Source organism: Anneissia japonica, unplaced genomic scaffold (genome assembly GCF_011630105.1).
Source record: "Anneissia japonica isolate Jap-2015-1 unplaced genomic scaffold, ASM1163010v1 scaffold287714_len2871179_cov188, whole genome shotgun sequence".
NCBI lineage: Eukaryota > Metazoa > Echinodermata > Crinoidea > Comatulida > Comatulidae > Anneissia > Anneissia japonica.
This window is the reverse complement of record NW_022755542.1, coordinates 2,177,689-2,190,067: the sequence shown is the minus strand read 5'-3', so window position 1 is coordinate 2,190,067 and position 12,379 is coordinate 2,177,689. Positions and strand designations below refer to the sequence as shown.

The 12,379-nt window shown below is 33.2% G+C and overlaps 1 protein-coding gene across 1 annotated transcript in view; it reads right to left on the bottom strand.

The window, feature by feature from the left end:
- The window catches only part of LOC117123658, a 33,222-nt gene extending 22,671 nt beyond the window's left edge, over window positions 1-10,551 (bottom strand). The window contains exon 1 of the mRNA XM_033269657.1: window positions 10,441-10,551. Within this exon, the coding sequence (XP_033125548.1) occupies window positions 10,441-10,551 (111 nt within the window). The remainder of the gene's footprint in view (window positions 1-10,440) is intronic.
- Between the last annotated feature and the right edge of the window lie 1,828 nt (window positions 10,552-12,379).

The window sequence follows — 12,379 nt, the reverse complement described above, 5'->3', positions numbered from 1 at the left end:
CTTTTGCATCTCTCAACCTTCCTCTATTGGATCAAACATTTACATACATTATTTTCCTTAGAGTTTCTCATTAATTTGCAGCAGCTAATCAGCACATTGCTATTTTTTGAGCTTGTCAGTACAGTAGAACCCCTCATTTACATATGGGACAGGCCCAGAGCCATTCGTAAAAATCATTCGTACGTAAAATCGGAGTTGTGTGAAATTTCTATGTATTTACACTACCGATATGCTAGGCTGGGCTAGGCTAGGCTAGGCTAGGCCTGGACTGGACTGGAATTTTGTTGGATTGGAACCAAAACTCCAACTTGCGCTCGAGGAAATTCAAAATAACGATCATAAATGTGCAGTACTATACATACTTGTTAATGTGTTTACAAACTTTATTCTCTCTTTCTCAGGCAATAATATAATGACTTATCTTCTAGCTTACGAAGAAACATAGCCCCACAGGCGCCGCAACAGGGCGAGTAACGCCATGTGCTTGTGGCATCATGTAAATACCTGTACAGAATAACCCGGAAACCAGGGGTTCACTTATTAAAAGAAGAGCGCTGATTGGCTGTAGACACGGTGCTTGGATTTTTTTTTGTATGCAATACGATTGTTCTACGCCTACATTAACATTTATGTAATGAATAATAAAGTTAAAAAGAAAATGTTGGTGTCAGTGTCTTATTTTATGGGGGAAATAATGAAATGGTTTGTAGACACGGTGCTCGGATTTTTTTTTGTATGCAATACAATTGTTCTACGCCTACATTAACATTTATGTAATGAATAATAAAGTTAAAAAGAAAATGTGGGTGTTAGTGTCTTATTTTATGGGGGAAATAATGAAATGGTAGATTAACATTAGTGAGATTTGATAAATAAAATCCCTTTTTAATTAAAATTATAAATCGAACCTAAACGTGACTATAGGCCTATACGCTACACAATCTCTCGTGTGAAATTTATTCGAATATCATTGGTTAAGATAAATTTGGTAGGTGGGTTAAAATGAATTTGGTAGGTGGGTTAATTACGAAGATTATTTTGTCTTTTATATTACGTAAGATTTAGGGCTAAGACATGTCATGATTTATTCAGTGGACAATGTTTGTAAGTACTTGAAAGTGAATAGCATTCACTTTCAAGTTTGTTTACGAACATTTTCCACTGAATAAATCATGAGGCTATCGATATGCAAATACAGCAAACCATCTAAGACCGAGTAAATAACTCCAGCACGCGCCGATTGATTAATTCTTGTCATGCGTGTGTTTTGTACATGAAATAGGAACTTTATTTATGACAACAATGAAATGATTTTACGTTCGTAAAATCGGGAATCCGTAAAATCGGCGTTCGTAAATGAGGGGTTCTACTGTACCAACTTCTCCTGAGTGGAGCAAGACAATATGGATAAAAAGTGGCTTGCCCAAGGTTGCCAAGAAATTAAACATGATTCTCAAACCCAATCTTTCAATTTGAGGGCAGGCCCAAATATTTGCCTATTTGCCACAACCTATCAAAGTTATATAAACTTGATGCCAAGTTTAAGGTAATACACGAGCAATCATTTTATTAGTTGTTGACAATCGATTGCTATCTCTGTGCTGCCTGTTTTAATATCACTACAGTACACCAAACCATTATAAACATACTTCACTTCGAATTCAACTATCACTAGCTTGTCTAATTACATTTCCAAGGACGTGTAAACTGCACAGATGGTATGATTAAAGGTTTTTTTAACTTACCTTTATTTCACAGATATAATCCAAAAAACCATCATCTTATCTAAAGAAGATAATACAGTATAGTCTACAAACATTCTAAATCTACAGTACCTGTGCTTTAGAATTTGAGTAACTGAAATCCATGCATGCATAGTAAACGGTTAGTTTTGTGTAACAGATGTAACAACTTCCATTGAAAAATTCGCAAACGTCTTTTATACCATAAATGTCTAAAAATGCAAATGTATACTTCCAAATATGGCTGAACCATTATACTGTAGCTTCAAATCAAGCGTAACTGATTGGCTAATAAATTAAAGGACCATATATAGATTGAAATGAATATTCAAATTCTATGCCCATATTTGGATAGCACCAATTATTTGATTAACCAACAGACACTTAATTAATCATTGGTGTGTTACAAAAGTGTACGGTTCACTAAAAATCAGTGTTATGTGCCTAATATAGCAAGTTTAGAATTCTATAAATAAATTTCTAAAATACATCATTACGAAAAATAGGATCTTTACGGAATGTAGAAGATGTATAAAAATGGGACTTTTTTCCTATATTTTTCAATAGATTGATTAATAATTGGGGAAAAAATATGCTTTTGTTATTAATGTTGCATTTAATGGTCAAAGTCTGTGCACATCATACTAATTAAAATAATATTACAAAAATAATAATGATGATGACTAATGAGGATGATGATGTTAATGGTGATAATTATGATAATTTAATGATGATGACCAAATAACTTCATTTGACTCTAAATATGCAATTTTAATAATGTGATCATTGCGATGTTGATGATAATGACGATAATAACAATAATTTATTTTTTTATCTATTGAAGTACTGTACACATTTCATCACAAAGCATATAGTAACCTCCTCTGTCCTCTGAGGAGAATTTCTAGATACGTTCCTATTCAACATTAGATGTTAAAACAAATATATTCAACATTGAGCATCTTCTATTAAGGTTCCCATATATATTAACATAAGAAAAACAGAAACAGAAGATCCTGCAGTTCAAGATTAATAAGTTATTCTAATAATATAATGATGATTTTTAAATTTAATTGGTTTGTCAGGCTATCATGGGTTAGTGGGCGTTATTGAAATTGAGAAGCAATACTTTATACTGTACATTTATTATTAAATGAATATTATTATAGACTTTCAGGAATATATTTAATCTTTGCATTATAAAATAAAAATAAAAGAAAAATTATTATACAGTATCTGAGACTCTTGAAGCAGCCATTCACATTACAATTGTTATCATCATTTTATGCATCATACAGGTATAAATTTTAATCTTCATTGCCATATTAAAAGCTACATATAATATCCTGTACCATTAGCAACTAGAAAATATGCATGGCAATCTCATGACCAGTTATCATATTTATCGATTGGTTTTAATATTATATACTACACATTTGAATATGAAATTCATCCTTCTACTGTATGTATGTCAGTTGATCATTTTTTGTTTTTATTTTTTTTTTCAAAATGTATTATCACATCTTTTCTTTCATTGCACTTTCATTTTCTCCAGCACACTTTGTTTTAATTTAACTTTTCTGACATTGACTCACTCATCAATTATCGTTACCTCTTTCATTTATCCTTTTTACTTTTTTTTCTTTATTTTCTTAGCTTATCTATTCCTGATGTTTGATTACAGTTTACACTTTTATTTCATTATATCTTTTTATATTTTTTTTTTCTCTTTCATTTTATTATCTTCTTTTTGCAATAAAACATTTCATTAATCTCTGCTTTCATTTACTATTATCATTATCATTTCTTTTATTATCTATTTTCCTACAGTATATTACCTCTTAATTACATTTTCTGTCATTAATTATTTTTATCTGTAATACTATCTTTTTCCTCATATCTAAAAAAATTCCTCCATCTACATATGTCAATTCAAAACGTGCTGTCCACCCCTCTGTTAGTTGTCATATATTAATGCAGCCTAATTTAGTACACATCCATATAGAGATACTGTATAAATATAGCTCCATGCTACAGCTGTACATTCGAGTACAATGTACAGGTCACGAGATGTTCGCAATGCAACATTATTCACACATCACATTCAGGTGAAAATGTGGCAGGTGAATTAACTACTTCTTGCGGAGACTTTGCTTCACTCTTTGAGAGTTTAATCTCTTGTTTTTTCAACGCCACTATAAATATCAAAGGAAATTACTTCCTTTGAATATTCGCCAGCTTTTGTTTCCTCTTCATTTTACGAATGTTATTCTAGAACTATTTGGATATTTTCTCATTTTCATCATGAACATGTAGCTTCATCTTACAATCACATTTTTTTGGGCTGCCTTTTAAAAGCTTTGCTTTGGGACTTACAACATTATTTTGTTGTACAATCAGAGGAAGTCGAGAGAAATTTTACATTGATTGATAGTTGATTAAGATCCACAGACAAATTATATTACATTTGTGCGACATAGTCTGTACTATTAGACAAGCCATATGCACATTATACTACATAGACATAAATACATTTCACCCACACACAGGCTGAATGTACTTTCTAATGAACATTATTACAGTTGAATTAAACCATGTGGAAATTTAAAGTCAAAACACGTTGCCATCTAATAATAATTCAGCTACAGTGAATGATGTGATACTTTAAAACATAAATTTACACTACATACTGTACTTTGTATTTGTTAGGGATATCTAGTTTCATTTATCAATCTATTTAAAGTTATAGAGTACTTTCATATTTATTTGTTTAATTTTACTATATTATAATGTTTTATCTAAGATGACATGACCTAAACAGATTTGTTATTAAAAACTTATAGGTCTTGGTTAATAATTTACTTACCTACAAACAGTGCAGTATTAAAAAAAAACCATTTCTTTCATTATATTTTTTCTATCCTGTATAGTATTTTTTTTTATCATTCATTCTTTTTCTATTTTTTATTGCTCTTTTTTACTAAATTTCATTTTACTATGTTTTCTTTCAATCAATCTGTCCTTCATGTATCTATTTTCTTGACCATTATATCCATATTTTTGTTGCGCTTGTAATATTAAAATGCTAATTCACTAATACTTTTCCTTTATGGATTTAAAATATTACAATTGTAAACAAAAATAAATGAAAAAATTATATGATGAATGAAAAATATATTGGAAAATATTTGAAAAACATCTAATGCTTAAATAAAATGCAATTATGAGTTACATGACGGACAGGAAAAAATTTGCAGAGTTGCTGAAAACAGCTCCACTCTGAAGAATGCTACCGTACCCAATATACAGTATGACGTCCATTTTACATACATTTTGGTACCAAGGGGTGTTCGTAAATTGAAAAATTTGTAAACTAGTTCGGGTGTCAGTTTCCAATACCTGGGCCTAGCTATCCCCTGCCATTGAGCGCTGATAGGCTGCGGCGCCGAGGCCCAGCCGACAGTGCCGCAACGTGGTCTACCACGCTAGAGCCTAGCTGAATTTACCTTCCAAAAAAACCAAATTATTTTTCGCTGGCATTCTTCCACTTAATAACAAAATATTATTTTAACTGTTATTCAAACATCTATATGTTTTATGGAACTTTCTATCGTGTTCTTTCTAGTTGTTAAATCGCCAAATTGTGTTGTTTACATGCATTTTGCGATCATATCTAGCATTCACAATGTCAATAATTTGCTGACCCAACTTCAGTCTTGATCATCATCGTAAACATGTGCGCTCAATCCGACAACACTTGAGTTGGTAGTTTGTTGTTCTGGTTAGGTTTATTACATTAATAATATAGTGATTATTATACCAGAAATGGAAAAAAAGATTCATAAATAAATACTGTACAACAAACTTGATTTTATTAAGCAAAATACACATTATCACTTTGTAAAACGTGCACAATCAAACTTTTTTTACAGTAATAATTGTTCAATGATGACGTCATCAGGGGCAAAGACCATTCGTAAAATCGACGTTTGTAAAATGGACGTTTTACTGTACATTACAAAAACAAATTCAGGATTGTATAATATGAAAAAAAAACCCAAATAAATGGAAGATACTTTAATAGTATTTAAAGAAATCCAGAAACATGTGAATGAATATAATGAAATACATATTCTTACATTTTCTTCTGTACAATTATACTTGAAAGACTAAGGACTCGGAGCCATGCTCATTATACAGTGGAGTATTTGCATTAGCTGATGCATTCCCATGACACAGATTTTGAAAAAACAATTTCGCTGCTTGCACAGGTACAATGTACAGTATGTTAACATATGAAGCTTACTGTGCCTCGTTATTTACCAAGCATTGATGTAAAATAATGAATTTGATTTTAAACAAAAAGACCACTGGAAGTAATTGCAAGGATTATATTGGTGCACATAGAACAGATTTTGAAAAAAACAATTTCACAGCAGTTTAAATATGGTAGAACATTTTAACATTATGAAGATTATGCTACAGTATGCACATAATGTGCCTTATTATTTACATTTAGCATTGATGCAAAAATAATTAATTTGATTTAAACCAACAGAGGCCACTGAAAATGATGTTCTACTCTATGCTGACATTGGTCATCGTCTGTTCAGCATCTGGACGAATGTTGTTGTCAGTGATTATAATGGCGCACATACTGTAGCAAGGGCGTAGGCTGGTTTTTTTTTTTACTTTTCTTAAACTATGCCAATGAAAAATCAGTTTTAATTTAAAAAGTCAGTTGACAAGGGCCATTACAGTAGGATAACTATTAATTCCTCCCACATTACTGTACTTTGTGAATCTCTATTTTTCCTTCTTGTCAAGCCAAGTAACAAGTACATTTATTGGCCATGGATCAAAAACTGTAACAAATTACAATACATTATAATTATCTATATTTAAAGAAAGGTTTTTCCATACTCCGGTGTAATTATGTATTACTTCACAAGGTTCCTGTAGGCCCTATGTTATTATTTTGTCATGGGTCATAATGTTACTTCTTTTACATATTTTTCTTACAATAAAGTAATGTATATTTACATGTATTTTTATATAATTTTCTATTTTTTACTTAATAAATAATAAATAATGCTTGTGTACTTCTGTGTCATTGACAGCCATGGGGTTAATCGTAAAATTAATTGTAACCATTAAGAACCATAAAAAAAAATCATTAGTTTATGATTATCCTCCCTCATCACTCCCTCCCTCATCATGGGGAAATTCAGATTTTTTTTTTTTTTTTTTTCAATCAACATGACTTATTTTAAACAGTCATTTTCCCATCTTTTTTCACTCGAAAAGCTCAGGATTTCTTGCAAATATGTTTACTGGTACAACAAAAACATATTTTTTAAATATAAATTTGATTCCATTCTTATGACTTTTTATATGTGTCTCTAACCATTGATTTACTTGTGAACATCGGTAAAATGGGGGTGGGGTTAGCAAAAAAAAAAAAAAAAAAAAAATTCTCTCCCTCATTAGTTTTTATTCTTTGATAGGGTGATAAAGGTAATAATTTTTTTATGGGACCTCACATGTTTTAATGTAATTGGGGGTAATTTGTAATAGGGTTCAAAAATATAATTTGTAATTACAATGTTATTGTAATTTGAAAAATATAATAGCAATCATGGTTTAATACATTTCAAAACTGCTTGTGTTTATCAAAAACTCAAAGTAACATCCACTGGATGGCAAAAACACTTATCTACCTTATTGCTTATTCAGAAATAACTGTTGGTGTCAACAGTATCCAAGTGAAAGCTATTTCTTAATGTTTGTTATTTCACTTCATCATAAAAAATAAGTTGTTAATTTGCATTAAATAGGATGTACTACTTAAAGTTCCCTACTGGATATAAAGCTAATTTTACTGAGAATTTCAATGATTATGATCCAAATTTTAGAGTATCCCAAAACCATATTAGTACTCAACCCACAACATACCTAAAATTACTGGGTTGCAAAATATTACGATAATTGCACTTGGTTTATCTAATAAGTGAACAACAACAATAAAGAAAAACAATATGGGTGGATAGCCTATGGCCTCATGTTAGCTGAACCGAACAGTAAAGCGAAGGTCTTTTTTCCTAGTTTCATCCTATATAAGCTCCCAGATGGCCAAATAAAAAAAAATGATTGTGTTGCCATGCGCGACTGACTCAAATTTTACGAAATTCACGGTCGGCACTTTAGCTTTTTTTTTTTTTTGACTACAGGGAACAATAATTTTTTTTTTCATGAGCCTATAAGGCTGGAATAATTGCACTTATTGTGCAAGCATTACCAATATGCATGCAATAGTAATACTATTAACTAAAGAATATCTTCTTGCATATAATGGTAACACTATTATATACTGCCTCATAAACATTATCCAAATAATATTAATGTGCAGTACTATGGTAGTACAGTTTAATATGCCAAGCCCCATTCATAATTACTAGGACATTTACAATACATTGTGATATTATCAGACATAAATCACAATTGAATTTTACTGAAACAACGAAAGCAGAGCATATTACTATTATATTAATGCAAAATCAGGTAGCTATTATACCTGTGGATATTCATCTTGATGTTCGAATTATGCGTGTATTTGTGATACCCGTGTACATCTATATTTATGAGCCTAGTCAGTCAAGCAGATTATTTGTCTATGTTATGGCGTGGAGCCGTAGTTTGGTGGTTAATATCTCAAAGTCCTAGTTTTGAATCAACTGTAAATCATCATGAATTTCAAAGTTGAAAAAACTCGGAAATAGTACGTTTAGCATAGTGTACATCTTAATACTGTTTGATGATAAACTGTGTGTGATAAATACAAAATTAATTTACAATTACAATAAAAAAACATGTTATACTACCATAAAATTATGCATTTTCCATAACTTGTCAGTGAAAAGTTTCTAGAAACAAGTTATTTTAAAAATCTGAAAACCTAAATATAGTATACTAATTATTAACATTTGATCAACAACTGCTATTCTCTAATTTGCGTGTACCATACGCATTTCCAATTTGCATATCATTTACATATTTCTAATTTACATGCTACTCTGTGCCATGCTTATTGTTTACTACTGTACCCAACACTGACATTTTTAAAAATGTCATTTAAAAAAAAAACCAAATTCTCTTGGTAGATAGATTACAGTATGCAAATATTTATTTTACCAGAAAACGTGATAATAAATGTTGACCAGTATTATATACTGTGTAAATAGTGCATATTGAAGACACTTCACACTATTTACTTCAAAATATGATACTCAATTCCCTAGGGCATTGTACCATAATGTTGCTGCTGTATCAGTGTATTGACATTTTAAAGTAAGGGAATAGACAACACAAAATATCTTTCCCAAGGCCAATTACAGCTAGTAGCCAGAGAGGGAATCTCCTGACCTTTAAGGTTAAAAGACTGAATCCCAACCACAGTGCGAAGGACACCAACCAATCACAGTTTTTGTTTATAGGGTCTAAGATGATACTGTAGTCAATTTTGAAAGTACATATGTATACTGGAAGCGACAATATAAAATCTCTTCCCCAAGAAAACTTGTAGCTAGTGACCAGAGAAGAAATCTCCTGACCAAGTTTAGAAGACTCAATAACAACCACAGTGCCAACCACACCAATCAATGACAGGTTTGTTGAGTCTAAGGTTGTGTTTATACAACACACTAACCATGAACACGTTTTATGTCCTTGAATGTATTTTAACTAAACCAAGGCGACCCTCCAAACTTTGCCGTTTATACGACATGCCAATAGCTAGGTTCATATGGGATTATAGCCAGATGAAGTAGCTGATGTACTTGCCAAGTTAATTGGATTAAATCCACTAATCGCGTTCGACGTTAAGGTTAGAGCGAGATATTTTGACTACCAGAAATTCGGAAAACACATCATTAGACAGGAAGTACAATCGCATGGTGTGTAATTACTGTTGATTTTCGCGCGACTAGTTTATGCTAGATCGAGACTATAGGAGTAAGCTAGGCCTAGGTCTCGGCGGTTGATTAGACTGGCCGAGGAGTCCAGCTGGAGGGTTTACACTGGGTTTTCCCCCAAGTATTTCGTTTAGCGCGTGGTAGTTTGGGCATGCCGATTTCGGGTCATCCCTTATTACATTGGCCGACCCCTTGCCCGTCCCACGAATAAAAACATCTCTCACAGCCTTGTGGTATATGCTCTTAGATTTTTCAACTTTGTCACAACAATTGCCGATGTTATGCTATTGTGGCCTAAGTCCCGCATTCTCTCTGCAGTCCTTTCGTGGACACTAGCCTTCTGACGGTACAATTTATCTTCAACTTTTTCAGCGATTTCTGGCTCCCTCCAGATATCTATTAAATCACATTCCTGCACATACGTCCATAGATGGCGTTTGTTTACTGACTTTTCGGTCATCATTTGCAAAATAAGACTTCTTGAAATTAAAGTACACAGATCAGGGAGACTGCGTCAATTCTGAATGGTGTTTATGATACAGTAGTAACTAAAAAACGCGCTAACCAGCAAGCATGGAAGGTCATTTTGCTTCAATTTGATTGGTGTATTCGTGACCTGTGGCCACCCGCTGTTTAATTGTTTACTGGCTTTAGACTGGATTAAGAAGTTAGTCGACATAAATTTACTCGACGGGCTTAGGCGAGTTGCGGCCTTCATCTCGCCATACTTGAGCGGTCATACTCAAACTTATGGCGAGATCTTCTAGCTCATCCACTAAAATTATCTCGCCATAGTTGGATATGAATGGGGCTAATAAGTGTTTTACACCTGAAAGCATCTTATGGAGCAATGTATTTTGTTGTTACTTCACTAATTATTGTACTTGCCATTGCTAACGGTTGAGTATCATGGGAGATGACCCTCTTTTGACTGTTTCTGTCTGATGAAACGCTAGTCAGACAGACGAATGGAGGGGGGAAGGCCATAGGCTTGCGGAGCGACAAGACAAGAATGACATGTGCTTGATTTCGTCGCGTTACTTGCCGAGCGATAATTACAAAGAAAATATTATAATCTATAATATTAATTTATTCAGATATACACTTTTATATCAGTTGCACTTAAGCCGCGTAATTAACAAAAAAAAAAAAAAAAGCGGCCTAAAGGTCTACCACAGAAATATACAAATCCAAAATAGAATTACAGTACAGTACTATAAAAAAGGGAAAAAAATAGTTCAGACACCTTTTTACTATGATACTTTACATCACTAGCAACGATATAGGTCGTCATGTTTTGTTGACCTCAGTCAATCAGTGCCGTTGCAATCGGATTACGTAGTGATCGGGAGTAATAGAGATTGTAGCACCCAATCGCAATGGGTAACTATCGACTACTATTGGTGAGCTTTCAGACATGATTTTACTTTGCGATTGGGTGCGATTTGGTGTCGCAATTGCTACAACCGATTGCAATGCGAAGCTAGTTTGAATGGGGTATTAGTCAATGAAACCAACAAAAAGGTATCCAAGAAAATCACTAAATACACCCAGTGATACTTTTTATTTTGCCGTAGCCTGAGGGAACAAGTAGGCATCGCCAGGGTCATAAACCGGCCAAATTTGGCGATACCTCAAGTAGCCTCTTTTCCAGATGGTTTTGTAATCACACGAAATCCAACACAAACACTGTGTTGCGAGCGATGTAATCGGTAGTAATACAAAACTGAATCATAATCAACGAGCGCATTCAGACCAACACAAAGAAACTTTACATTCTAGGGCCTAGACCTCGGTGGCTAGGCCTATGTTGACTGACCTAGGCCTATGTTGACCTTGGGTATCACAATTGCTACAACCTATTACAATGCGATGCTAGTCTGAATGGGGTATAAGATGATATTGTAGTGAATTTTGACAGTAGGGCCTCTTGCCTGCACATTATGCAATGACAATTAAAGGTACAGTATCTATTGTATACTGGGTAGAGACACATCATAAAACCAGGACTGGGGGACCAGGGCCCCTCTCAGGGAGAAAAACCACAATTCGTTGGGGAAAAATATGTATGTATTTTCAACATATTTTTCTACATATTAGTACTTAATATTAGAAACCAAAATTGATTAAATAAGCCTTTGAAACCCCTAAAATTGTCATATTTTTTGGGGCTTCACCCCTTGGAACACTTTTGGGACATTTGATTTGCCCGACCTCTGACCTCCCCCGTCGGGCAAATCAACTGCACCTGAGCGATCGAGACATTTTTTAAAAATCGACCTCGGTCTGAAAAAGGATGACAACCACGGCTGAAGATAAGTTTTACAGTTAATCTTGTCTATACTCACCATTATGTACTTTGATGTGAACATGATATTGAAACAGCTGTTACTGATCACTCATTTAAAAGTGGTTAGGATGGCTGAGCACAGTGAGTTCATTATCATACATCTCTATATTCTCTCACATCGATATTGACTTTGTAATTGTCATCGCATACATGAATCCCTTGACAATGCACTCTATCATATTGAACTATGTCAACCTGGTATTGGTACTATATTAAAGCCAATAGGAACTTCCGTTTTTTATGTCAGTCCTAGGTCGCAATGACGTCGCTTAGTGTAGGTTCGTCTATGTAAAGGTTATATTCTTTTAAACTTTTAT